Source organism: Microtus pennsylvanicus, chromosome 5 (assembly GCF_037038515.1).
Source record: "Microtus pennsylvanicus isolate mMicPen1 chromosome 5, mMicPen1.hap1, whole genome shotgun sequence".
NCBI classification, from domain to species: domain Eukaryota; kingdom Metazoa; phylum Chordata; class Mammalia; order Rodentia; family Cricetidae; genus Microtus; species Microtus pennsylvanicus.
The window spans coordinates 59,826,692-59,854,455 of record NC_134583.1 but is presented as its reverse complement, the minus strand read 5'-3'; the positions used below and the strand labels follow the sequence as shown (position 1 = coordinate 59,854,455).

Genomic DNA, 27,764 nt, shown 5'->3' with positions numbered 1-27,764 from the left:
ATCTTCCAAAGTTTTTAAGAGATGGCGTATGAACCTATGTAAGAAGCAGAAAGGTGGTGGCTGTACCCGAGATCCCAGTACTTCAGAGGTGAAGCAGGAGAATCAGAAGTTCAAGGTTAGAAGTTCTGTTAGAGGGTATTTAAGGCAAGCCTGAGCTACAGGAGACCCTGTCTCTAAAGAACAACCACTACCACCACCATAAAGCAAGCGGAATTAAATGCATTTTGTGTGTGTGTGTGTGTGTGTGTGTGCGCGCGCATATGCATCCAGGAAGGCCAAAAGAGGGTGTCAGTATCAGAGGCCCTGGAACTACAGTTACACCAGGTTGTGAGTCACCCCATGTGGGGTGCTGGAAAACAAATCGGAGTCCTCTGAGAGCACTCTTGACGGTTGACCCATCTCTACAAATCCCCCTAAAAAAGGATTTTAAGAAGCTGCTAGTTGGGCTGGAGAGACGGCTAACTGTCAAGAGTACCCGTTGCTCCTGCAAAGAACCCAGATTGTTTCCCACATGATGTAGCTCACAACCACCCAGGACTCCAGCGCCGGGGGATCTCATGCCCTCCTTTGGGCCTCCAAGGGTTTCAAGCACATAAGCAGAGCACAGAAACACATGCATATTGTTGCCAAAGAAAAAAGCATCCGAGTTTAATTCTGGCAGTCGGCTGAGGTTTGATGTTCATGCCTAACACAGGGAAGTGTCCGTGAGTGACATATGTCAGTATACATTCAATAAATAAATTTGGATTTCCCAGATCCCTGGCCAGCAGAGACAGTCTTCCCGTGAGGCTGGTCTCTGCGTTCTTTCCCAGGCTCCTAAACTTACCTGGAGGAGCCACGAAAAGCATGACTACAGTGAGGGGCAGGTAGGAGGCACAAGAGCAGCACCAGCCACAGAAATACCATGTGAGCCATAGCGGGTAAAAGAGGCAGAGCTGACTGCACAGATGTGCTGGGGCCCCGTTTATCTGGAGAAACGTCTTAACCCGGGACCAGACTAAAAACTACCAGGGGCTTGTATAGCCTTTATATGAATTAAGTTTTATAATCCAGTGTCTTTTGCCGTTTCTTTCTTTCTGACCCTCTCCGCAGCGCTGAGGATGACGTCTTGTGTATGTTAGGTAAGCACTCTACCACTGAGCTATATCTTAAGCTCTTGGGGCTTAGAGACAGGATTACTTATGTAGCCCAGGCTAACTTTGAACTCACAGTCCTTCTGCCTCGGCGTCCTGAGTGCTGGTACATGCTGAATTCCAGGCACGTACCTCCACACCGGGCTATCTACTGTCATTTCTTCTTACACTCAGAACTCATTTCAATTTGCCAGTCACATCTCAGGTACTCAAGAGCAGCAAGGGGCTGGGGACCACTGGACCAGACAATGCAGGCAGACCTCTGCCTCGGCCGCAATAGGCTTGTCCTTCTATGATGAGACCAGGTAGCTCCTAAGGTCTCATGTAGACTTAAAGCTGTATACAGCTGTGCTTCTGAGAAATGTTCACATTAAAGAGTTTTAAGAAGACAGTGTGATGGGGGAGTGTCATATCAATCTGTTGATTTCATTGGTTAAGCAATAAAGAAACTGCTAGGCCCATTGGATAGGCCCACCCTTAGGTGGGTGGAGTAAACAGAACAGAATGCCGGGAGGAAGAGGAAGTGAGGTCAGACTCCACAGCTCTGCTCTCCGGAGCAGACGCAGGAGAGACGCCATGCTACCTGCTCCAGGGAAGACGCACGCTATGAAGCTCCGACCCAGGATGGACTTAGGCTAGAATCTTCCCGGTAAGCGCACCTAGGGGCGCTACACAGATGATTAGAAATGGGCTAAATTAATATGTGAGAATTAGCCTAGAAGAGGCTAGATAGGAATGGGCCAAAGCAGTGTTTAAATGAATACAGTGTCCGTGTAATTATTTCGGGGCATAAGCTAGCCGGGCAGGCGGCTGGGGTTTTGGGGACGTAGCCCCGTCGCTCATATTACTACAACAGTGGAAGGGGGTGACGGACTGAAGAGATGGCTCAGCAGTTAAGAGGACTTGGTTGCTTTTCCAGAGGACCTGGGTTCAATTCCCAGCACCCACATGGCAGCTCAAAACTGTCTGTAACTCCAGTTCCAGGTGATCTGACACCTTCACACCAATGCACATAAAAAAGTTAAATAAATAATTTTTAAAAAAAAGAAAGACGGCAGGTAAATTGACAGGTGGATGGATGGGTGGGTAGTAGACGGAGGTGGAGGTAAATGGACGGGCAGGGGACAGGGATTGAATACAGGATAGGTGGGAAGGTAGATGAACGCTATTTGGATAGATGGACAAAAAAGAGGGTCAGGGAGAGAAAAGAGAAGAGGGGATAAAAAAAGGGAGTGGGGAAGAGAAGCAAGAAGGGTATAGGTCAAATTATGGGTTACTGTCACTACTGCTGTGTCCTGACCCCCGGCAAGAACAACTACCAGGAGCAGGGAGAGCTGAGATGACAGCCCAAGCTGCTGCTCCAGCTGGTGTGAATGGCAGGTATCCTGCAGCGAAGCTTGGGCGCTAACGAGGGAAAAGGCAGGGAAGCTGCAGCTAAAGACGCTGCATCTGAACACATCCTCGCAGTCGCTCACATGACAACAGAAGTCCACCATCCACCTGTCCCAGGAGAACCTCCTGGGACTCTACAATTGATTGGCTATAAGTTTAACGTCAACGTCATTTATATACAGACTGAGGAGTCAGGCAGCTGCTGCTATTGATTTATTTGACATTCTTTCATGCATACACAGTTTTTATTTAAGCAATTTACTTCTTGGAAAGAAAGGCATGCAGGAGACGAGGGCATGGTGCTGAGCAACAGAAGACGAAGCTGGTGGGCACAGGTCTAATCCCACCCCTTGCCACTCTGCATTTCTATTGACTCGCCTGTTTGCAAACCTTCTGATGGCTTTGGAGGGCTGAGACAATGAGACCTCAAACACGGTTCTTTCAACACACTAAAATTAAAAACCTTATCCGTTTTCAATAAATCCTGACTTGATTAAAACTGTCTAATTGTGATTTGGGGCAGCTTGGTGCCTGGAACCCAGGAAGCATAGCATTACCTGGCAAGGTGCTTCGGTTGTCCACACACATTGAGTAGATGCGCTCGTAGACCAGCTTTCCTAGGAGAAAAAGACATATGGTATTGACATCACACACCACAGGAGCAAACACTAAATAAATGTTGCTAATTAGGGACCTGAAAAATGGAGCCTGGCAGCAGTCATTAGCTCATGAGGGTATACTGCCACCTAGTGGCAGCACATATCTTTAGCCCTTGTGCTTTGGAATGTTTGCTTTGTTTTGCTTGTTTGTTTGTTTGTTTAATTAAAAGAGAAAAAAATTTGGAAAGCAGCCCAGGGTGTCCTCATACACTCAACAGAAAGTTCTCTATACTCGATTCTAGCTCCACCCATGCCTGCTTTAGGCATCAGATGCAAATAAGCGGCCTGTGGCCAGATAGCAGTCAGCAGTCAAGGAGATCAGGGAATGTGGATTGGACCCACACCTTGAGGGCCATAAAACTCTGTAGTATTTTTTAAACTTAATTATTCTAGGCAAATTCAGTGAATTCATGTGAAAGACTGGCTTCTTCACTCAAGATTGTCTGAAATGTGCCCTTGGCACCGCAGCTAACCACGCTGCTGGAGACAATGCGTACCTCACTTCTGAGATGCCATAGCCCACCTTGCCCCTCCTGAGCAGTGCATCAGCCCAGTGCCTGGAAGCATCCAAACCTGAGGTTCTTTGCGGCAGAAGCAAGTAGATACAGTACTTGGCCAGTGTGTAGTGGTACTCAGAATGGACATTTTAAGTTTATATCAACTTACTTGACTTATTGTAGCACACCAGTAGCCAGAGTCTTCCCTAGCCCTGAGTTCAAATCCCCATCATAAACTGGGCATGGTGCAACATACTTGGAGTCTCAGTATTTGGGAGGAGGCAGGAGGATCAGAAGTTCAAGGTCACTGGCTGTGGAGTGAGTCTGAGGTCAGCCTGTACTACACGAGAGCTTCTCTTAGGGATGAAATGAAGAAATAAATACTCTAGTTGTCAAAGCTAGGAGGGTAGGCTAGACCCAAAGCTGATGCAGCTTTATTTATTCTGTACATGTTGTTGAGGAAACGCTACTGACATTCGTGAAGCACAAGTCACAGCGCTCCCAAGTCACCTCCAGTTTAAAAGTCTTTCTTCTCTCTTTTCGTGACCCCCTTATTCAGGGCGGTGTCTGTACATGGAGCAAGATGGGAGAGCTACAGCATCCCATCTGTTCAGAGAACATGTGGCCCAGTGATGCTGTTTAGAAATGACAGTGTCAGGGTGCAGACGAGGCTGCAGCCAGGCTCTGAGGTCCCATCCAGGAGCTTCTCAAAGCAGACTAACTGCATGCCTGAAGCCCCTGGGAATGCACAGGCCTAGGCCCATCTCAGGGTTTCAGGGGACAAAGATTTAGGGAATGTGACTAGAATGTGGGCTTTGAACCACATCACTGGGAAATCCTTACACATGCACTTACATATGAGAGACACTAACGGACAGAATATCTCAAAATGGTGACCAATGACCCACGTCCCCTAAACTGGTACTTCTCAGACCCAGCATAGAGGCAGAGCTCCTGGGGCTCCTGAAGATCCCCATCCAATATGATGTCTCTATCCATCCCCAGAGGCTCCCACAGAAATGGGAGTAACTATGAGAGCCTGGGGATGTCGGTGTACAGCCAAGGTGAGAAACACGGCTTGGAACTCGCAACCCCCAACATACCTGCCCCCAACACACACACTGCAAGCTCTGGAAGGCTCAGAGAATGGGCTCCAATGCCAGTGCCCCCCATCCCCCACCCCCACTCTGTTCCTTTCTGTGCTTCATAACCCAGGGCCACATAGGTGGAGAGAGATACTCCCTCCCTGACACAGGGATACCATTAGGTCACACTAGACAGAAGCACCATTTGTCCCTGCACACACTGAGGAACAGACCAGTACAAACTCCTTTACTTCCTATACGAAAGCTTGCTCCTCTCAGAACCAGCCTTCAGAAAATACAACCACTTTTAATATTCCAACCTCACACCGGTGTTTCTCTTTTGTTCAGGTACTGGAACTGCTTCAAGAAATAATAATCTTAGGTTGAGTTCACTTTGTACGCATAAGCATGTATGTGAGCGCACACGTGTGTGAGCAAGTGTGGCACATGAACGCACTGTATATCCATGCACAGATATCCAGAGGAGAATTTGGGGGTTCCCCTCTACCACTCTCTGCCTTTATTCTTTGGAGTCAGGGACTCTCAGCAAACCTGAAGCTAGGCTGGAAGCCATCAAGCTCCAGTGATCTTTCTGCCTCTGCCTCCCACAGCAATGGGTTTGCAGGTACACACACAGCTAGCTACATCCATCTTTAATGTGGACTCCCAGGATCTGAACCCAGGTCCTCATGTTTACAAACAAAGCTCTCCCTCACTAAGCTGCCTCCCCCAAGCCTTTGCTCTTTTCCTGACTCACTTTCCGACACGTTGAAGACACCAAGACTGAAAACCACAGTGTTGACAATGAACACCTTCCGAGCATGAACTCCAGGCCTACCCATAATTATTTACCACAGCCCCACTAGTAGCTCTTAGGAAAGGACAACTGTTCTGAGCTCCTTCCACACCCGTTCAGCTGGTTCTCTCCAGAAAGTCTGCGGGTGTCTCCTATGCACCATCCACAGGTAGAAATGGAATGAAAACACGTGACTCTGAAGGAGTGGCCAGTAGCAGCCCTACGCCTGTGGTCTCTACCAAGATGCCAACCAAAGCACGCTTCTACCTTGCCATGCATCTCCAGATGCTTGGGCCGAGTGCCCTGTGGCCCTGCACTGCAAGATGCTCCTCCAGCCCTTGGTCGATCATGCTGACGGCCAAGAGGCAGGTTTGTTAGGACAGCACATGACAAGACTGACCGCAGGACTCAGGATCCGTATCCAGGCAAGGCCGGGCTCTTTTTTAAAAAACTGGAGGCTTCTAAGCACCAAACGTGACCAGGGCCCATTCCTCTTTCTTTGGGCAGCAGCACACATTTGAGGGTGACTGACCCAGGCCTCAGCAGTTAGCCCCTTTCATTGCCAGATATCATGGCGTGACCCAGCCAGGCCAGTCAGGTAGAATTCAAAGACCTTTGCTGGGCTGCTGGGACAAAACAGTTCTCTCCTGACTCGGCATCCACCAGCAGTAAAGCTGGTGGGCTCAGAGAACACTGTGGGAATCTTGAGGAGGAAGTCACCCCAACAGAAAGGACCTGAAAAACACGAAATCTCCACGACACGAGTCCCTAGATCCAGCAGAAGCCGCTCCTGATCCTCAGAAGGCTGGAAGATGAAGATTTCGGACCTGTTTTAGAGAGGACTCGGGTCACTGATTTTCTGGACAGACTTGCTATCTGGCTGGTGCTGTTTTCTTACAAATCGGATCTTTAAGGATTACAGGCAAGACCTGCTGTGCTGTAAGCCCACGGAGCCCTCTTTGGTAAGCGGGTGAATGCCTCCATCTGACCTCCAGCTCTCAGAAGGAAGCATCTGCGAGTTCCTTCAGGGCGTCTCCACACTGCATGGCTAGTCTGGAGCGCTGTGGTCTGGTTCAGGGAAACTGTTTCAGCTCAACCATCCACTGCTGCGCGCCAAGCCCACGGGCTCCTGGGCCTTCCTTCAGATTAGTTTCTCCATCCAGAACTTTGCACTAAGTTGTGGAAGATGTCTGTCTACAGCATGAGGAATGTGACCAGGGTAATCCCGACAATCCACAAAGGAAGACCTCAGAGGCACTACGACTGCCATCCAGGCAAGACGGGGTTGTGGCAACTGAAGACAGGAAAATGGGCAAGCTGGGGAGAGCTTCAGAGATGCATGCAGATGAACACGGCGAGGGTCCAGCTGAGGAAAGCGGCTGTATGGCAGCGCCAGTTCCTGAGATAGACACACTCCAGGGCAGGGGGTGGGGGGCCTGCGAAGACAGGCTGAGCTCTTGCTAGGGTTCAGATCTTCAATGTCTCTCCAAGGCCCATGCGTGGAACGCGTGGGCTCCAGCAGTGTTCTTGGGAGGTGAAGCCCCTTAAGAGGTGAAGCCTCGTGGCAAGTATTTAAGTCGCCTAGAGCAGGTGCCCTTGAAGACAGTGAGAGGCTCCAGCCCTTCTGCTTCTTGGCCATGAATGAGTGGATATTGATGTCACACATTCCTCAAGATGCGCTGCCTTGCTGCAGGCCCAGATCATAAGTGGACACTCTGAAACTGTGAAGCCCAAGTAACCCCCTTTTCCTCAGCAGCTGACTACCCTAAGCACCTGGCTATGGTAACAGACTCCTGACGAACACACAGTTCCTATCCACGCAAGTTTCAGGGGCCCTCAAGGGGGCGACGGACCTGAGCATAGCCAGGACGTGTTCTGCTGACCTGCCTACGTCATCAATCACTTTACTGGCCCATGTGAAGATGAGAAAAGAGAACATTCTGGTTTTAGTACAGAGCACCCAGTGCAATGGGCAGGGAGGAATGACTTCTAACGTACAGGACACAAATAACCCGGAAATTAACTAAATATTTCAGATTGCTAACACAGAGCATTGTGAGTGTTCACAAAAGGAAGTGACCGAGGTCTGAGGCAATGGACATACATGCCAACGACCCTGATTATCACACAGGGTAACCCTGTGCTGAAGTGCCACACTGTGTCCTTTAAATACGGATAACTACCATGTGTCAATCAAAATAAAAATGGAACCGGCTACTTTGTGTGTGTGTGTGTGTATATATATATATTAATATATGTGTGTGTGTATCATTCTATTCTATATTTTAAAAAAAAAAAAACCTTTAGACCTGACTTTAAAAACAGGAGAAAAATATTACAGAGTAGTCCACTCTCCCTCGTGACTTACCAGCCTACTACAGCCCCAGCAGAACACAACATAAGCACCGCTTACAGTCACTTTCCAACAAAACAAACCTATTTCCGAGATACATGATAGCTCTGGTACTTACCGAACGTATCAAGGATGTCGGTGATAAGGACAAATTTGCTTGGATAGAACTGAATAACGCTCGTGTCTGACAGCAGCTTTGAACACTAGAGAGAGAACAGGAGAGGCCATTCACTCTGATGTGCCTGGCTTGGGGGAAAACCTCTAGGTTTGGAAAACTAATGACCTCTATAAACAAGCAAACACATCAATGCCTGCCAAACCCTGTGGGAGACTCTCCAGTGGGAATTGGGATATCATTAAGAAAAACCATCATGCTTCTCTTCCTTTATTTATTTATTTACTAGATTTTATGCATATTTGAGTGTTTGGCCTGCATGTGTATATATGTACCATGCTTGTACCTGGGTGCCATCAGAGGTCAGAAGAGGGGTGTCAGATTCCCTGGAACTGGCTTTACAGATGGTTGTGAAACACCGTGCAGATACTGGAAATCAAAGCCCCGTCCTCTGGAAAAGCAGCCAATGCCCTTAAATGCTGAGTCATCTCTCTAGCCGCACCTGTACTTTTTTGTGTGTGTTTGTGTGTGGTATGCCTGTGTACATGCAGACACACATCCATGTGTGCGTATGGAAGTCTAAGGAAGACGTCAAGTGTCCTTCTCTATTGCTCTCCACAATATTTCCTTGAGACAAGGTCTCCCACTGAGCCAGAGCTATTGGTTTCAGTTGGGCTGGCTTGCTGTCCATTGATCTCCTAGACTCTGCCTGTCTCTACCCCTCAGTGCTAGCATCACAGGCAAGTCCTGCCATGCCCACCTTTTTTCATGGTGCTGGAGACTCAAGTCCTCTCATCTGCATGGCAAGTGCTCTTGCCCTGTGAGCCATCCCCCAGACGTACCACTACTTTTGACAAAAGCAACCAGAGTGCTTACAAAGTCTCTGATAGAAAGTTCTGAAAAGCTTGACTCTGAGAAAGTCACAGGTTCAAGACTGAGGAGGACTTTTCTGGGGGGATCCTCCTTATCTGTTGAACCAGGACCAGGCTTCATCTCTCCATCCCGCCGTACCCTCACACGACCAATCCTATACTAACTTACCAGCCTGGCTTCCCTGGGCTTATGTCACCATGGGAGTGATCCACATGGTCTCTTGAAATAGTCTCACAAACAAGTCCCCATGGCTCCTTAACATTATGTCAATGATTCTTACACACACATACTCCACTTAAACTTTTCATAAAGGGACCAAGGCGAACCTCCAGAGACTGTGTTTCTCTGGAACTCTGACTGTCGATGCTGGCTGCATCTTAGCCCAGCAGCGCCCTATAATCCCATTCTCCTGCAGGTCACAGGATCACTGACATGTTCAGGATGCTCGAGAAGACTGGAGCCACAGGACCGAGAAATGACATCTTTTATAGCTAGAAAAGGCTTTCTCTTTATTTCATTTTATGTGTGCATCTGTGTGAGAGTATGCCACACATGAACAGATGCCCACAGAGGCCAGAAGAGCGTGATGGGTTCCCTGGAAGTAAAGATAGATACAGGTGTGAACTGCCTGACATGAGTGCTGGGAACCAAACTTAGGTCCTCTAAAAAAGCAGCCAGTGCTCTTAGTCAGTGAGCCATCTCTCCGGCTCCCTTTTTATTTTGGGTGTGCGCACATACCATGTATGTGCAATTGCCTATGGAAGCCAGTTAGGATATCCTATCTCCTGGAGCTGGTCTTCCTCCTTAAAAGAATTAGATGTAATGCCCTCAAGTTGATATAAATTCAAAGCCAATGTAGGGAAGCCACGAGCTTTCCTGTGTCTTATCAGCCCTCTGGTGGGTTCTCAGTCAGAAAAAAACACACCTAAAAACAAATAACACAGGGCCTCGAGAGATGCCAGTGGTAGTGGGCTTGCTGCCCAAGCCTAAGAACCTGAGCACAAACCTCTCAGACCCAAGAGAAGACCAGGCATGGTCTCCCATGTCTATAGCCCCAGCTTTGTGAAGTGGAGACAGACAGATTCTGCCAGCTCACTGACAGCCAGTTTAGCTAAAACTGTGAGCTTCAGGTTCAGTGAGAGACCCCTAAAACTATGAACAAGATAGAAAGCTGGAAGTGGTGGCCCAAGCCTTTTACCCCAGCACTGGCAGAGGCAGGTGAATCTCTGAGTTCCCAGACAGCCAGGGCTAGATAAGAAAACCTGTCTTGAAAATATCAGAATAGTAAGAGTAAGACACCTGGAGTCTGCCTGAGGCTTCTGTGTATGTATGTCTATGCCTGCACAAATGTTCACACTTTTCACATACTCATAAATAGTAAATAAACTGGACATGTGGTGGTAGGGACATGCCCAGCAAGCTGAGTCCCCTGGGCATGTGTTTCCACTCTTGCTCTGTCCTCCAGCATCTAAACTGTAAAACTGGCCAAGTTTCTCCTCTACATAGCACGCCTACACATAAGCAACGTGTCAGATCTGTGGAAACCCTCTCACGGCCCAGATGTTCAAGGGCAGGGAGATGTGAGCTGTTGAAACAAGGATCCTGACACCAGTGTAGCATCTGGACGCACACGGGATTCCAGCTCCTGCTGTCTTTGTGATCTTCACAGCCATTTAAGTTCCCAACTTAAACAAGCGCTCCTGGAGATTATAGGGCTCAAAAAGGTGGGGGGACCCAAACATAAACAACTCCAAATCCCAGAGACTGTTTACAGTCCACACTCCAGGTTCCTAGAACTATGACATCCCCACCTCCTCCATCACTGCCTTGCTGGGTGCCTCCTGTCTGTGGCTTAAGCAAAATAGAGAAGTCCAAGAGAAGACTCCAAATTCAGTCCAGCTGGGACATCCCAGACAGATGTGTGCTGACTCCCTACCGAGCTGCTTTCACGGAACATGTGTTTTAGGAAGGATGACAAGAACCAGAATTCTTTTTAAATCTAAGGTTAAAGTCACAACAACCGTTTAAAGTAAAATTATCTTATAAAACAGCATTTTGAAGATATTGTGGTTTTAAAGGTCACAGTACCACTTCCTACGACTTTTCTGGTAAGACCGGGTCTCTGGGAAGGGTTAGGGATGCAGAATCTCAAGGGACACCAAGAGAGTCTCACCAGCATGACCGCCTGAGCGTGAGCTGAACAAGGACAACAGACATGCTAATGGGGACGGGGAAAGCTTCACGGGGCCTCAGCCCTATACAGAGAAACACAAGCAACTAAGAAAGGCTGAGAGAGGGAGAGACAGTCTTCCCCGGGGAAGACACAGCAATCAGTTAGCCAATACATAGAAGTGACATTACACAGACTGAGCAGGTCATATTTAGGAATATGTCTACATATACATATATGCATATAACAATAAGTAATGAAAAAAGGGGCCATAAATTTAAAAAGGAGCAAGGAGGGATATATGGGAAGGTCTAGAAGGAACAAAGGGAAGGGGGAAATAATATAATTATAATTTCAAAAACTAAAAGAAATCTTTGTGGGTTTTGTTTTGTTTCTTTTCATTTTGGTTTTTTGAGACAGGTTTCTTTGTATAGTCCTTGTAGTCCCGGCACTCGCTCAGTAGACCAGGCTGGCCTTGAACTCAGAGATTTACCTGCCTCTGCCTCCAAACTGCTGGGATTAAAAGCGTATGCTACTGCCGCCCAGCAAGAAATAATTTTTTTAAAAATACAGAATCTCCAGGGAGCTGCTAGGAGACGCTCAGTGAGTAGAATGCTTGGCACACAAGCGTGAGGACTAAGTTTGGATCCCAGAACTCCTGTAAAAGGCAGGTTTGGGGGCATACGCCAGCAACCCAGCACTGGGCAACAGAGCCTGCTAGCCAGCCAGAGGCTAAATATGAGAGATAAGTGTTCAGTGAGAGACTCTGTCTCCCAAAATAAGGGGGAAAGCAACTGAGGAAGATACCTAACCAACATTAACCTCTGGTCTCCACATGCACTCAAATGTACCCCACATATATATATACAACACACACACACACATTCTCCAGCAAACACACCAATGAGCAGTATTTCTAACAAGGGCTCCCTAAAGCACACACAGTGATATAAGCACACCTCCTCCACTGAGATGCTAATGAAAGCAGACTGGGTGCAGCTTGGACGTGAGGGTCTCACACAACTCCCAGGCTCCCCTGCGGCAGAGGTTGAGACACACTGCTTGTCACTGGCTGACGGCCACAGTGTAACTGAGGCCGGGATTCCTGCAGTCAAACTCACCAATATTACTAGAAACCCACTGAAATGACGCTGGGTGTTTAGCTTTCTTTCCAGCACGGTGTAATACTAGCTGTTTGCTGGGAAGGTGGCTCCGTGGATAAAGCCTGAGCTCAAATCCCCTAAAGCTGAGGGCTCCCGCAGCGAGACTGTAGGCAGAGAAGGAATCCCCAGAGCTTGGGACAGCTAGCCGGGCATACAGAGCCCAGTGCTATAAGAGACCTTATCAAAAACAAAGTGGAAAGTAAGGGCTGACACCCTCCATACATGAGCTGATGCGCACACACAGTGGACTAGGCAGCGTGGAGGCCTATGGAGGGACTGTGCCTTTAACACTGCCGGTGGGAACATAATGGGACCACCATTTTCAAAAGCAATTTGGTAGTTTCTAAACAATTGAAACAGAAACTCAACACCCACCTCAGCAGGGCCACCCCCAGGAATCCACCCAGAAGACAAGAAGATGATATTAAATCCACAGACTTATATGCAACATTCAGAGGGTGGAACCAAAGGGCATCATCAACCATACACAGGCACGCAAACTGCGGCTACACCTGCCATGGGATTCTATTCAGAAGAAAGTGGCATCAGCATACAATACGACACAGATGAAACTCAGAAATGCTCAACTGAGAGAAGCCAGATGCAAAAGATGATGTACAGAACGAGTCCATCCTGCGGCATGCCTGGGGCGGCATGTGTGCAGACAGAAGGCAGGCTGTGGAACTCTGGGAGGAGCACGGTGGGGTCTGACTGCAGACAGGCTGGAGGGAGTTAGGGCAATGAAGATGCTCTAAAACTGGTTTGTGTGGGACACTTATACTGTTATAAATGTACTAAAAGTTGCTATATTTCTTTTTTTTTAAGATGTATTTATTATGTACACAGTGTCCTGCCTGTGTGTATGCCTGCATGCCAAGAAGAGGACACCAGACCTCATTATAGATGGCTGTGAGCCACCATGTGGTTGCTGGGAATCAAACTCAGGACCTCTGGAAGAGCAGTCAGTGCTTTTAACCTCTGAACCATCTCTCCAGTTCTGTATTTCTTCTCTTTGAGGAGATAGTGTCTTAAGATGTAGCCCAGTCTAACACCAAATTAGCTACCCAGCCTCTCCGTTTCTGGGATTAGATGTGTGCACCACCATGACGGGCTCAAAGTCATTGGATTCTAGGCTTAAACATGCAATAAGTATTGCTGAAAATTGCTTTGCTGGGGGATTTCAGTCCTGGGACAGAGTCTAGGTTCCCCAGCTAAACAAGTGCCCCCCCCCTTAAAAAAAAGGCCAATTGCAGAGCAAACAAGGAGGGACCTTGCTTCTTTCCCTATGTATATGGGAAAGTATGTAGAAGAATTGTGGCTTCTTTTATTGTTTTACTTAAAACAATAAAGCAAGGGAGTTAAATATTTGGGAATAATAAAACCTGACAGATCTACAGGGCAACAGAGAAACAATCACCTGACCCTCTTCCCCACCTTCCTAGATGGAAAAGGTGCAAGCATCTCTTTAAGCCCGTCCTTATTCCTTCTGGGTGTCTCTCTAGCTTCCTCTGAGTTCACCAGAAAACTCTACTGTCCACTCCAGCCAGCTGAATGTGGACTCCACTCTCGGAAACAAGGTTTGACTCCATTGGCAGTCACCAAGCGGCAACACAAACCTGCAACACAGAACTTTAGGATCCAACAGGCAAGGGTTAATCAGATGCTGTTTGATTCCTTCCCTGAGCCAGTGGCCTCTGAACTTGAAGGTGCCCTCAGTTTGCACGCAGCATGAGAGGCCCTTTCTCCGGGCTTATTTACTCTGTAAACAATAGGACACAAGAGAAATAACCCAGCTCTCCTTGAGTCAGGAGACTCCAGGAACACCACCCTGCTGCTCACAGATTCAACTTCAAACACTCTAAGAGCCACGTACACACACCCCCAGCTCCAACCTCTCTCATAAGAATCCACAGAGAAGAGAAATGTCCCATTACCATGATGAGACGTGACAATGATGGTTGTCCCCCTGGGATTAAAATGGTTGTTTCAGATATGCTGCTCCAAAAATAGTAATGTGGTGCACGTGAATTCTCTCTATGACCATGACCTGAGCACTTCTGTCATTTTTCTTAATTTTTATACATGTATTTACTTATTCTGTGTGTATGTGGGCGGGGGAGTCAGGTCACGGTGTGCCATGGTGCACAGGTAGAGTCAGACAACAACGCGCAAGAGACAGTTCTCTCCTTCCACTGTGGGTTCTGGGGATCCAACTCAGGTATTTCCAAGGGGCTCACTGGCTCTACTGTTGGTTGTTTTTTTTTTTTTAATTGAAATCACCACACCACCCTGAGATGGGTCATCATCATCATGAGACAGGTATGCTCCAGCAGGCTGTGTAGACAAGGATGGCCTTGCTCTTCCTGCCTCCTCCTCCTAGACGTTGAGACTGCGGCCATATGCCAACACACCAAGGTTAGAAGTGCTGGGGATCAAACTCAAGACGTCTTGCCTATTAGGTAAGCACCCTACTAACGGAGCCACATAACCAGCCCCTGACCAAAGCACTTTTTGCCAAGACAGGAGAATGTTCAGGCAAGAGAGCAGAAAAGAAGCCCTTTTCTGGGGATGGAGAGATGGCTCCAGAGCTAAGAGCACTTGCTGACCTTCCATAGGATCTGAGTTCAATCACTGAACCAACAACAGATGACCTGCAACTGCCTGTAACTCCAGTTCCTGGGGACCTGACTCCCTCTGATGGCCTCCATGGGAACCCACACACACGGTACACACAAAGACACATACACACATGTGTAAATAAAAATAAAAATGTCTTTAAAAACAAAAAAAAATTTCTCCTTACAGGACTGCCTCCAGGGCCAGCAGCAGATCACCTAATTCATGAAGACAACGTGCTGAACACACTGTTTTTTACAGTACGAACACATTTTCCTTATATGCCTATGTCTTTAAAATGTATGACAAGGACATTAATCTCAAAGATCCCAAAGGCAATCTGGACGACAGTTATTCAAACCTTGGTGTACACAAATCACAAGTATGACAGCAGTGGTCCCGAGGCCTGCAGCCTGCACGGCACTGGGTGGATCATTAATTCTGTAGTCTAGGGCAACAGTGGTTCCTGGAACCACGAGATGAACAACCTGTGCAGCCGTACACGGTGCCCTACGATCAGTCAGTCCACAAAAACAGGTTCAGACTCACGGCTTCCTAAAGGACATCCGTGACCACGGAAGAGATGAATGAGGGCAAGACCCTGAGGGAGGACTCTGAAAATCAGTACCAAGTGGGATTTTAAACTGAAGCATGAAAAACCACACACCCTCCCACGGCCTGACCTGGATGACAATCTTCAGAGCCTTCACTTTCTGGTCCGAGGCCCAGGCATCCTTCAGGGACTGGTTGAGCTCCTCTATGCGGTTCACGTAGTCCTGCTGGGTCAGGTTCAACAGCTCCTTCTGGGACCCCTGTGAGCAGAGGCAGAACGTGAGCACAGGAGCAAAGGAGGAGCCTTGGCTGACCACCACCTCCACATGAAGCAGCTGGGCACTGGCTGCACTCTGTCACTCGGTGTCCTGCATCTGTACCCCCAGCCTGCCGCGGATGAACCCATGATCCTGACCAGCATTGCTGCTGCACGGGATACTGGGACTTACACCCTGAGGACCTACTGTGTGCCCGGCTTGGTACTAAAAACTCTGGCATAGAGATTTTTGCCTAGAGAGATGGCTCAGCAGTTAAGACAACTGACTCATTTTTCAGAGAACCTAGATTCAGTTCCCAGCACCCAAGTGGTGTCACAGTCAGGTGTAACTCCAGGTTCAGAGGATGCAATGCCCTCTTTGGGCACGCGGCATGAAATAGGCATATATACATACATGCAGGCAAACACACCAATGCTGGGAATCGAACTCAGATCCTCATGCTTGTACAGCAAGCGCTTGATTGACTAGCCCTCGCCCCAGCTCCAAACTCACCAGTTTTTAGGAGTTGGCAAACAAGCCAGTGTTGCAGGGTATTTGGTCACACCGTGAACCCCAAGATTGTGTTATTTACTGGGAAACAGTTGTGGTGTGGCTCAACCCTAGCACACCCCTTTAATCCAAGAGCTTTCTGGTTTAATATTGTAAACAGGATTAAATAAAGTCAACCACAGGTCAGGAGGCGGAGCAAGCAACCAGTTGACAGGAAGTGAACATAGGAAAAAACCAGAGAGAGTAAGAGGGAGTCAGGAGGAAAGATAGAGGGTCTCACAGGAAGTAGGAGGGAGGGACTTTTCAGTTTGAGGATGTTTTTTTGAGACAGGTTTAGGAGAAAAGAGAGGCTGAGACATTGACTGAGAAGGAAGATCAGCTGGGTGCTTTCTCTGCCTCTCTGAGCTAGCAGGTTTCCACCCCAGCATCTGGCTCCAGAGACTTTATTGGTAAAATCAAACAACTGAGATTTTGTTAAAAGCAACAAAGCAGTTTTTCAAAACATACACAAGCAATCACAGGGGTCTCATGGGCCACATCCAACAGGCAGAGAGGCCTATGAAAACAATGCTTCAAGGTGTGATCTTGGCGCCACACAAAGCTGTTTCTTTGGCGGTGACTCCATGTGGATTTTATCGCTGACAATGTCTCCAGACGACAGAGGGATTGCTCCAAATCACAAAGTGAAAAGAGGCCTCCAGAAGGACCAGTTCACTTCAGGTTCCCCTGTGACTGGCCAGTAAGCCCTAGTATCTTTCTCTGAACTAAGTCCTAGGAGGCCTCGCGCAGTGAGCAGCCAACCGGTCTGGCACTCCTCGGCAGAAGGGCTGGAGATACTCTGCTCACTGAGCCCTAAGAGTGGACTGCTCACCTCCTCAAAGTCATCCAGCTCTTCCAGGCGTGTCCGAACCTTCTCTGACATGGCGGAAGCCGCAGCCCCAGCTCTGCCTACACAGGAGAGACACTGGTCACACAGCAGTTTTCTCTTGCACCTGTACCCAGCATGAAAGGCATCTTACGCGTCACCATGAACACACCAGGAAACAAATTCCCCTCCCAACACCGAGACGGTGAAAGCCACTTCAGTTTCCTCACAGGCTCAAGTTCCAGCAGAAGCTTTCCCACCAGCGGGTGCCCCCAGAAGCAGGCAGTCCCGGAAAGGCAAACTCCATGTACAGTGTTTGTGAATCTTACCCACTGTTTGCTTACTTAAGAACAATGCCAAACTCTGCCATGCCACTGTTTGTCACAAACCGAAGCGCCTCTCGGGTATGCACTCACAGCACAGAATTACCAGACCTTCATACGAACGTAACAACCCACCTCCTCATCTGCCCAAAGGGGGAAGAACACGTCACAGGCCCCTTCCGAGGCACTTGGGCCTAGCTGTTTCCATCCAGCAGCTGTCAACCCCATCCCCGGTACTGGCAGGACCAGCGGATGTAGACGACAGACTGCAAGTCACAGGCCAGACAGAGCAAGGGGTCTGTCTGGACCACTGCTGCTATCCAACCCCACCAACTTCAGAATCGTTTCCCCATTTTCAAAGGGCTGCCCATGATGGAATTAAGGGTCATATGACTAGTTTAGCCTTTGCTCTTCCTACCAAGTGAATACAGGAAACTGAAAAATATTCCCTAATAACCAGTGTACTGAAGGCCTGGTTGCCAGCTCATGGTGCCCTGGGAGGTGGCAGAACAGAGCCAGTATTAGGAAGTTGGGTGATTAATAATGTGCTCTCGAGGAGACCCTGGCCCCTTCCTATTTCTGTTTCCTATTTCCCACAGGTGCCCAGGCCTCTTCCTGGCATGTGTTCCCGCTACTCTAGACTGTGCCTGCACAGGCCTAAAGCCACAGGACCCAGAGCCATGGCCCGAAACCTTTGAAACTGTGAGCCAAGATAGTCCTTTCCTCTATTTCAGTGATTGATTGGTGGGGCATTTTGTTACAGCAGCGGAACACTGGCTCACACACAAAGCTACTCATATTCTCCTTTCCTGGCTCTGGCACAGACTGGTAAGAAGTCTAGGATCTGCTCACAGCATGGCAAAACTATTTAATTAGCACCAACTACACTCTGAGCAGCGTGCCCAACAGGAACAATTCAGGAGAAATGTTTGGCAATTATCCCAGCTCAGGGTTTTAAAGGATTTGAGTCCACGTGTGTGGGAACTGATGAGCAAGCAGCTCAGCTCACAGCAGCAGAGGACAAGGTGGAGTGTGGGGGAGCGAGTGTACCCCTGTAAGATGAGCATTCATGCATGACTATGGTCATGTCAAGGACCCCATGGAAATGGAAAGGCTTTGCCCAGGTCTGAGTGTGGATGCTGACAGTAAGTACAGAACTTATCAACCACAGGCCTTTCCTCCCAGAAGACTGTAACCTGAAACTGCTCCTTCTACAGAGATTAGCTAGCGGTCTCTTCATCCAGTCACATATGGTAAATCTGCCAATCAGAACGGTCATCTTACCTTTTTCTGATCCCATAAACAGATTCTGTAGGGACAAAGAACAGTAATGAAATTAATGGTTTCTCTCTCTTTCTCTCCCTCCCTCCCTCCCTCCCTCTCTCTCTCTCTCTCTCTCTCTCTCTCTCTCTGTTTCCATTGTGGGTGGAGATCATGTGTGTGTAAATGCTGGTGCCCTCAGAGGCCAGAAGTGTGGGATCCTCTGGAGCTGGAGTTACAGGCACTTGTAAGCTGCCTGAGACAGACACTTGGACTTGAACTCAAGACTTGTGGGAAAGCAGCAGGTACTCCTAAGTGCTTGTCTTTCTCTCCAACCCCAAGGCTGCTTTTAGTCTAAGGCAAAAAGGCCATGGTTTGCCCAAAGAGCAAAGAAAGGTGAAGTATATATTCAAAAACAGAAGTTGTAGGCTGCTAAAAACTACTTAAAAGTTGAACTTCGATTCATGTGTGAGGTCTCCAAGGGAGCCAACAAATAACAAAAGTTTTGATATGTTGGCAGCACTGAGTACTAGACTCATTCTGGGCACCCTTAAATCAGAGTTTCTCAGTCACCGTGCCCCTGCCTCGAGGGTTGTGCAGATCCATTCTGTGGGCTCCAGCCTATGCGCTGTGGAGTTTGCAGTCTCTCTGGCTGCTAACCACAACCTGCTAAACACACTAGAGTTGTAACAGTCAAAAATAACTCTAGACATCTCCTATAGCTTTGGAGCCTGTCCTGGCCAGGCTGGCCTCGAACTCCCAGAGATCCACCTGCCCCTGCCTCCCGAGTGCTAGGATTAAAGATGTGCATGACCGGGCTGGAGAAATGGCTCAGAGGTTAAGAGCACTGACTGCTCTTCCAGAGGTCCTGAGTTCAATTCCCAGAAACCACATGGTGGCTCATAACCATCTATGATGAGATATAGTGCCCTCTTCTGACATTCAGGTATACATGCAGGCAGATACTGTATACATAATAAATAAATAAATAAATAAATAATTTAAAAAAAAGATGTGCATATGACCATGCCGAGATGAGACAGAACATTCTTAATACTGTCCAAAGGGAGAACTTGGGTTGTAAGTTTGGAGCCTGGCCTTAACTAGCAAAGTACTGATTGCCCAGGGTGGCCCTTGCTCACTTGAGCGCTCACTCCTGATGGGAATAACTTGCCTGGGGCAAAGGGAAGACCTCTACTTTACACACACCACAGCACAGCCAACCAGCTCACCTACTCCACTACACAAGCAAGCTTCCAGCTCCGAGAGGAATACAGGGAGGGAGGTGCACCCTGCCTTCCTCTCTTGGTGTTCTCTTAACTTACTCTCCCAGAGGGGCCCACAATGCCAATTCCTTTTCTGAGCTAGCTGCACCCTTAACTCTGCATACATTTTTTTAGACACCAAATAGCACACTCTTCTCCCAAACAACACTGACATAGGAGGAGAAACTCCAGGGTCTGGAGCTGGGCCACTAAGCCTGCCATGCAGCTCGGTACTCACAATTGACAGCTTCTCCGTAGTCGTGTACCGGGCAAGGATTTCTCCCCGTTTGTTGGCCCAGGGCTCAAAGTCAGGTCCCACAAAGGAGTTGTCATCCTTATCCCGTTTCTTTCTGGAGCTGTCCTAAGGAAGGCAAAGAGACCTCTTCAGGACAGAAGCTTTTGTTGACATTGCTGATTTTGTTTCTCGGGACTCTGAGCATGCTAGGCAAGCACTTTACCACTCGGCTACACTCTAGCACCAGTAATACTTTTCTTTTTTCTGGGGGCTGGTGGGGGTTAGGGGTGGGGTTCCAAGACAGAGTTTCTCTCTGTAGTCCTGGCTGTCCTGGAACTTGCTCTGTGGACCAGGCTAGCATCAAACCCAGAGATCCACCTGCCTCTGCCTCCCGACTTTTAGGATTAAAGATGTGTGCCACCACCATCCAGCCATATTAGTTAGTTTGGTGTGTGTGTGTGTGTGTGTGTGTATGTATGTATGTATGTGTGTATGTGTATGCATGTGTGTGTGTACAGGACAAAAGTCAACCTCAGATGTCACTCACTCCTCAGGCAGTCTTTGAGGCAAGGTCTCTTACTGACCTAAACTTTACCTATTGACACAAATTAACTGGCCAGTCAAGACCCAGGAACACATCCCTCCCTGCCCAGCACTGGAATTATAAGAGTGTACCACTCTTACACTCTTATCAAGTTTTTCATATGAGTTCTTGAGATCAAATTCAGGTCTTCATGCTTGCAAGGCATGCAGGTGAAAATGGGATCCCGGGCGCGATCTATCAAGGCAGACTAGCCAATCTATGTGTTCTGGGTTTAAGTGAGGCTCTTCCTCAATATATCAACAAGTAAGGTAGAGAACAATCCAGAAAGACACAAGACACCTGATGTCGACCTCTGACCTCCAAAAATAAGCAAGTGTGCATTTGCATACACACCCCACACACATGCAAACACATATCCAAATGCACATACATACAAAATACATCTTTAAGATTAAAATACAGAAAGAAAAGAGCACCCTGAGGGGCTGGAGGGATAACTCCATGGTTAGGAGCACTCACTGTTCTTGTAGAACACCCATAGGGCAGCCCACAACTGTCTGCAAATTCAATCCCAGTAGGTAACACCTACCCTAACCTCTACAGGCGCACATGCAGTGTTTATATACACATGCAGGCAAAAACCAAACTTATACATAAGATCCATAAATCAAAAACTTTGTAAAGCATACTGAAAAAACTTCCCACAGTCCATATAGCAGAAAATTAAAATAATTGCTACTAGCCAGTTGGGAAACAGGTGAGAGTTAGCTTCGCTGGCAGGAATACAGACCACGAAGGCCTTTGAGTGGATGGCTCTGTGACAGCACTCAGAACAGCACACATCCACTGCCTTCGTCCAGTAGGAAGCCCTCCACCCCCCCTGCACACAGGCACCAAGAGAAATATATCAACACCAGCTGTCAACACCAGCAAGCACCTAGACTCCATGGGTACCAAAGAAATCAGAATATGATGCAGCCATGCAAAATAACAAGGCCACAAGATAGAAAGTTCTCTAAGACATATTGTCGAGACAAAACATTTTTTTGTAAATGCAGAGGGACTGGGGACCTAAGGGCGTGGCTCGGTTGATAGCGTGCTTGCCTAGCTTATACAGAGCCCTGGGTTCAGTCCCTAGCATTGAATAAACTGGGAGTGGTGGCTTATACTAGCAAACCCAGGCCTTTGGGAGACAGGCAGGAGGAAGAGACGCAAAGGTCATTCTCACCCAGGCCAGTGCACACTACATGAAACCCCGACTTTAAATATTAATTTAATTAATAAATAAAAATATAGAGACCTCACAGAACTCTACCAGCCTCTCTCAGTCAACATACTTAATCAAAACCCTGTGAGTGTGAGGATGTTCTTAACAGTAACAATCAGAAGGCCCAAGGCATTATTTGTGAACCTTCAAACCGCCATCCCTACAGGTAAGGACCTGACACCCAGAGGCCTGTTGCTGTCCAGGTGGTGGGACTTACTGTGACTGTCGCTGTGGCTGCAGGGTCTGAGGTGGCTGCAAACATGGAGAGGGGGTCTGTGCCATCAAGGACGCTGCTCAGAGGGTCGATCACGGAGCTGGACGAGGAGGAGGATGTGGACGAAGTGCTTCCCTTCCGGCTCACCTTCTTTGTTTTTGACTCGGTGACCTGTGGAGAAAGTTGTACAGTGGAGGTCACCGGGAACCGGCACCAGGTGACAGTCAACCAGGTCACTTTGTCTGTCTGTGGAAGCTGGACTGACCAGTCACAGGGACAGAGGCAATGCGTATGTTCTGTGAGAAACTGACACCACAGACTCTTCACGGGCTCCTCAACGCAGCTGGTGCTCAGGAAGACAAGCCACGGCTAGGAGCTAGGAACTTCAGGCCTCCGTTAAAAATAATCAATGTGACCACTAAGTACCTCCTCCCACACAAGTTCTTCACTGAAGGCACTTGAGGAACATCTGAACAAGGACATACGGAGATGGCAGGAAGGTCATGCCTGGGAGGCCGAGGAGCCCTGGGTTATCCCCCTTATGTCTCCTTGAGCACCCTGCTTCCAGCTGGCCATCAGGTCTTCCACACTGTCCTGACCAGGAGGGCTTCTCTGAGCTCTGCACACTATCTCAGCAAATTAACAGAATCCCAGGAAAGACAACAGGACCTTTACAGAGGTGAGAGGCACAGGGCACATCCCAGACTTGGCCCTAGTAACTCAAGGTTGCTAGGGGTCTGGTGATAGCTATCTCTAAGTAGGGTCGGACCCAAAATACCTCGCAAAGCTGATGCCTTCTGGAGAGTGAATGGCTCGCTGATATCTAGTACGTGGGGTCATGGGAGTGTCATGTACGGACTGTAAATAGAGTAAAGTAAGTTTCCTGTCTGGAACACTGTCAGAATTGGACGGAAGGTCATCCAGGTGGTGACAGGAAAGGAGAAACTGCTCAGCGCACGGACCACAGCTGGTGGCAGACTGAGAACGTAGAAAAGACTTCCTTTCCATTGTTGTAGTAAGCTTAAGTGTGTTCTTTGGTTTGGCTGGCTTGCTTGTCTTTAAGACAGAAGCCCACCAGGCAGGACAGACTAGCCTAATGTTCACTAAGCGGCCAGAGCACCACACAGGGCTGTTTCCTATCTGCTTAGGAATACTGGATACCTGACCTGGGATCTCTGCTAGGGCAGCAAGTGCTTAACTGCTGAGCCATCTCTCCAGCCCTGGGAATCTGCTTTCTAGCAAGGCCAGGGCACTAGGCCCTCCAGTCAGGAGCCTGCACAGAACTCACAGTGATGGGCTTCAGCGGGTGGTAGTCCCCACACTCCAGAGGCACCGTCTCCAATCTGCATGACGCCAGCTCTGCCTTGTAGTTCCTGTTCCGGGAGTGCCTGGGAACAGTAACACAGTGGGTGAATGTCAGAAAGGTGACTGAGACCTAAAACTGTCATCTGGATTCCATCGACTGGGGAGCAACTGGAGCTAGTAAGAACAATACAAAACACTAAGTAAAAACATGAAAATTATTTTATTATTTATTTGAACTTGCTATGTAGCCCAAGCTAGCCTGAAACGCACTAGGCAGTTGAGCATGACCTTGAACTCCTGATCCTCACGCCTCTGCCTTCCAAGCCTTGGAAATACAGGTAGGCTCCATCACACCCTGTTTATGCCATGCTAGGAATGAAACCCTAAACTTTGCATGCTAGGTGCACACTCTCCCAACTAAGCTACCACACAACAACTTTCAAGCTGTTTGAAGGCACAAACTGTCCACAAATCCTGGATCTGTGCAGCCAGATCCAGTGCACAGGGGAGCGCCCCAAGAGGAGCCCAGTTCCCACAGCCCTGTTTTCTCAGTGTTAGCTGACTTATGGCATGAACCAAGCAAAGGGCAGGTGGCTGCTGGGAAGCCAAGCAGCCAAAGCCTGGAGCAAACATCCCAGAGCTGGACAGACCCAGCAAGGGATCAAGGGCCCTCCTGGAGCCGGACAGGTACAGAGCTCAGAGGACAGACACAGCAGGGCTCAGGGTCCACAGTGAGGGCTTGGAGACGGTGTCCCTGTAGAATAAGTTCCAGAGAAGCAAGAAAAGGTCCATGCTGGGCAATTGCAAAAGACAAAAGGCAACGAGAGCAAAGGAAATGGCAAATGTAGCTTCATCAGCTCTGGGTTAAGAAGAGGAAGGGTCAGTGAGCAGGATGGTGAGAGCAAGGGGCCAGGGCAGAGGAGGGAGACCATTGCCGCACGAGGGGCTTTGAAGAAAGGGCCACACTCAGACACCTGGAACCCATCCCAATGGGGAGGGGGAGACGTGGCATCTCTTCAGAGTCCCCTCAACACACACATTTGACTAGGCCTCACTTCAGGGGGAACCCCTCAGGTGGCTTTACCCACAATCTCCTCTTAGCGACTTCCTACCTGCGGCTGGCAGCCCTTTGCTATTCTGTGCAGCCGAACCCGTCTTCTCTCCCACAGTGAACTCCTCCACAGCAGCAGCCCAACCCCGGCAGCCACCACATGCACTGTGCCTTAACAGTTTCAACAGCTGCACAAAATCTGACGTTTCCTCTATCAAAGATCCGCGCACTCCCATCCACACACCCCAGAAACAGGTTTCCCTGGTTACACAGGCCAACTCCGTCCTCGACTGTCCCTCCTCTGAGAGGTCAGGAACTCTTTGGCTGTCAAATCCCTAAAAGTCACTCAACAGGCCTCAGGACTTTAGGTCAACTCTCATCCCATGTTCTCAAGTCATAACTGGGCTTGGGAGTATTCAGTAGGATGCCGCATGCTGAGCACTGAGCACACTTGAGAAACGTGATCTTCAGAACAGAAGCACACTTCCCCCGGGCCTCATCAGGAACTACTGTGTGCCTACAGTCACCAGGAAGACGATGGAGGCAATTCTCTTTCATTAGGGAACATAAAGCCAGCGGGCAAAACTGAACGTTGAGTGTACCACCACACAGAGAAATGCTTAGCGCCTGCTCAGTGGCAAGACTACAAAGACCCAAGACACTGGCAGAGCTGTGGTCCCTGTCAGTAATTTATAACGAAAAATATCAAGGTAAAACCGTAGTGGGGAGAGGTGCTAGGAGCAGCTTCCTGGAGTCTTTCCTTACAAATTCCCAGGGAGTTGACGGAAAACAGGTGCTTCTCACTTGGCGGTGGCCTCTGTTCTCAAAAGGGTCTTTTGGCCAAACCAGCATGAGCAGTGACAGAAGTCCTGGGTGTGGGCTAAGGGTTCCACAGCCCCCACGCCACTGTGCTGTGTCCTGAAGTGGCCTCTTAAGAGTCTGCAAGAGGGAATGAGGTCAAGTGCCGAGCCAACATAAAGGCAGAGAGGGTTGATGGTGATCACGTTCAAGGCCTAGGGCTGCCACTTTCTTTCATGCTCACACTTCAAGCTACCTGCCATCATCTGAAAAGCCAGAAAATTAGCCCCTGCGGAGGCAAGGTCTCCAATCCCGAACCTCATTACCATCAGCATATCTTGTGTGGATTCTTTATTGATACAAATCACCTGCTGCTACCTGAGGGTCACCTCACTTCTAAGCACAAAAAGCCCCATATTCCTTCCTGTTTGGTGAGTTCCTATTCATCCTGCAAGACCCAGCTGAAGGCTCTTCGTTGAAGTCTTCCCGGGCTGCCAGCGGGGCTGAGGGACTGCTCTCTCCTTTGGGCCAGAGCAAGGCCTCCTTTGGACACCCCTCTCTTCGGTGTTCAGTTATACTGACCCCTCCGAAGGACGTCCGAGGGTTCTGCACACAGTAGGGTGAATGGCCCCACTTTACAGATGGGAAAAGCTAATTTTCAGGTGAGCTGAGGAGCTCAGGGAACAAACGAGAAAACCGCTCGGGGACAGACTCGGAGCGGGTTCATCCCTTCCCCAGAACCCCCAGGACGTGCCAATTTCTCTCAGGGAGGCGGAAACCTTGGACCGAGTAGGCAGGAGTGAAGGGGCTGCGGAATCGCGGCGAGGAGCAGCGGACTGTCACCAGTTCCGCTCTTCCGTAGTCCTGACAACCGGGGCTGAGAAAGAGACCATTCATTCCAACAGGGGTGACTGCCCACCCACGCAGACACTCGCTAAGATCGGCCCCTCCCTAAAGCCCACTCGCCGGTTCTTCCTTACCAGGGAAAGACAGCCATCTTCCCAGTCACATGACCGCTTGTTCTCGGCGGCCAGCCCCTTTCCTCACGTCCAGAGAGGCTTGGCCCCGCCCTGGCCGCCATGATTGTAAAGGGCAGTTTCTGCTCTGAAGATCCTGGGTGCCGCCATCCGCCATGATTGTAATGGGCAACTTCCTGCGGGTTCGCGTCCTCAGCGTTTGTGAAGCGCAGTTCCCGCGTAAACTCGATGTCCGTCATCCGACTTGATTTATTTTGGTGTTTTATTTTGTTAATGGGGAATCCACTTTCCTCTGCCTCTCCAATGCTGGGATTAAAGGCCTGACTTAAATCATATTTATGTGTGCGTAGATGTGTCACGGTGCACTTCGGAGGACAGGGTTTAACAGTCAGGATTTGGTCCTCCTTTCTCTCGAACTCGTCACCGGTCTTGCCCATTACCCTCAGAACTGCCACTTCTGCTGGTTGCTTGGCCCACCTGCGCCCCCTTGTGACAGATTAGTGTGTATACATCCATCCCTGTGAGGGTCAGATAAATTCTGAAGCAATTGGGTTTGGCTTGGGTTCTCTCCGTGCTTCGTGAGGGTGAGACACTTTGGGAATTCTTTCCCCACTGCTAGCAACATGCATCCGAATATAAGCAATCTTGACCACAGAACTTTGGCGCTCCTGTTTTGTGCTTCCTTTTTTTTTAATGGGTGAAATACAAAATTGTAGTAACCGTATTTAACACACTTTAGGTCCTTTCTAATAGAAACCTCGGGAGTATCTATCATTAATCACTTGTTTTTGGAAAACTAGAGGTGAAAGCTAGTGAGTGCTGGGATTCTCAGCTAACTCTAACTCAGATAAGAATGGGTTTATACTTGAGAAATTACCAGACAGCGCCTACTCCTACCTTCCCGGTTTCTACTTCCAGGTGCATCTCCTGAAGGAAAGAGGCCTGAACACCGTTTTATAAGAGTCCTAGAAAAGATGATTGAATGTACTTCAACTGGGCCTGAGTTTTGCAGAGTCCCAGTTTCTTTTTCTGTGAAATTGAGGTAACTGCGATGGTAAGGTGAAAGGCGGTTGTCATAAAATCCCTGTCTCAGAGCCTGTCTCAGGAAACCACCTGGCTAAGATTCCATTTCTTAATTTCTATGTATGGGTGTTTTTCCTGCATGTATGTCTCTGTGCCACATGTACCTGGTGTTTATGGAGGCCAGAGAAGGATATAGGATCCTCTGGGACTGGAGTTGGACAACTGTGAGGCCAGCACTAGGTGCTGGGAATCAAACAGAGTCCTCTGGAAGATCAATGCATCTCTCCAGTCCTAAGCTTCTTAACTGATATGTGACAGGTCTGACCCAATCCTACCCTTGTTACAGAGCGATCAGAGAATGCACTGCATTCTATGCCAAGGTCTTTGTTTTTCAAATTTTGGAACTTGATGTGGCATGGTGTATGGGGGTGGAGCCTGGGGCTTAGTGCATGCTAGGTATGCCGGC

General features: G+C 48.7%; 1 protein-coding gene across 1 annotated transcript in view; it reads right to left on the bottom strand.

The window, feature by feature from the left end:
* The window catches only part of Vps35l (VPS35 endosomal protein sorting factor like), a 107,119-nt gene extending 80,388 nt beyond the window's left edge, over positions 1–26,731 (bottom strand). The window contains exons 1-9 of the mRNA XM_075972016.1: positions 26,279–26,731; positions 23,433–23,532; positions 22,148–22,315; positions 20,123–20,245; positions 18,644–18,668; positions 17,043–17,119; positions 15,536–15,664; positions 8,034–8,118; positions 3,083–3,142 (exon numbers count right to left, since the gene is read on the bottom strand). Coding sequence (XP_075828131.1) covers positions 3,083–3,142; positions 8,034–8,118; positions 15,536–15,664; positions 17,043–17,119; positions 18,644–18,668; positions 20,123–20,245; positions 22,148–22,315; positions 23,433–23,532; positions 26,279–26,712 — 1,201 coding nt within the window. The 5' untranslated portion in view covers positions 26,713–26,731. The remainder of the gene's footprint in view (positions 1–3,082; positions 3,143–8,033; positions 8,119–15,535; positions 15,665–17,042; positions 17,120–18,643; positions 18,669–20,122; positions 20,246–22,147; positions 22,316–23,432; positions 23,533–26,278) is intronic.
* Positions 26,732–27,764: the final 1,033 nt, after the last annotated feature.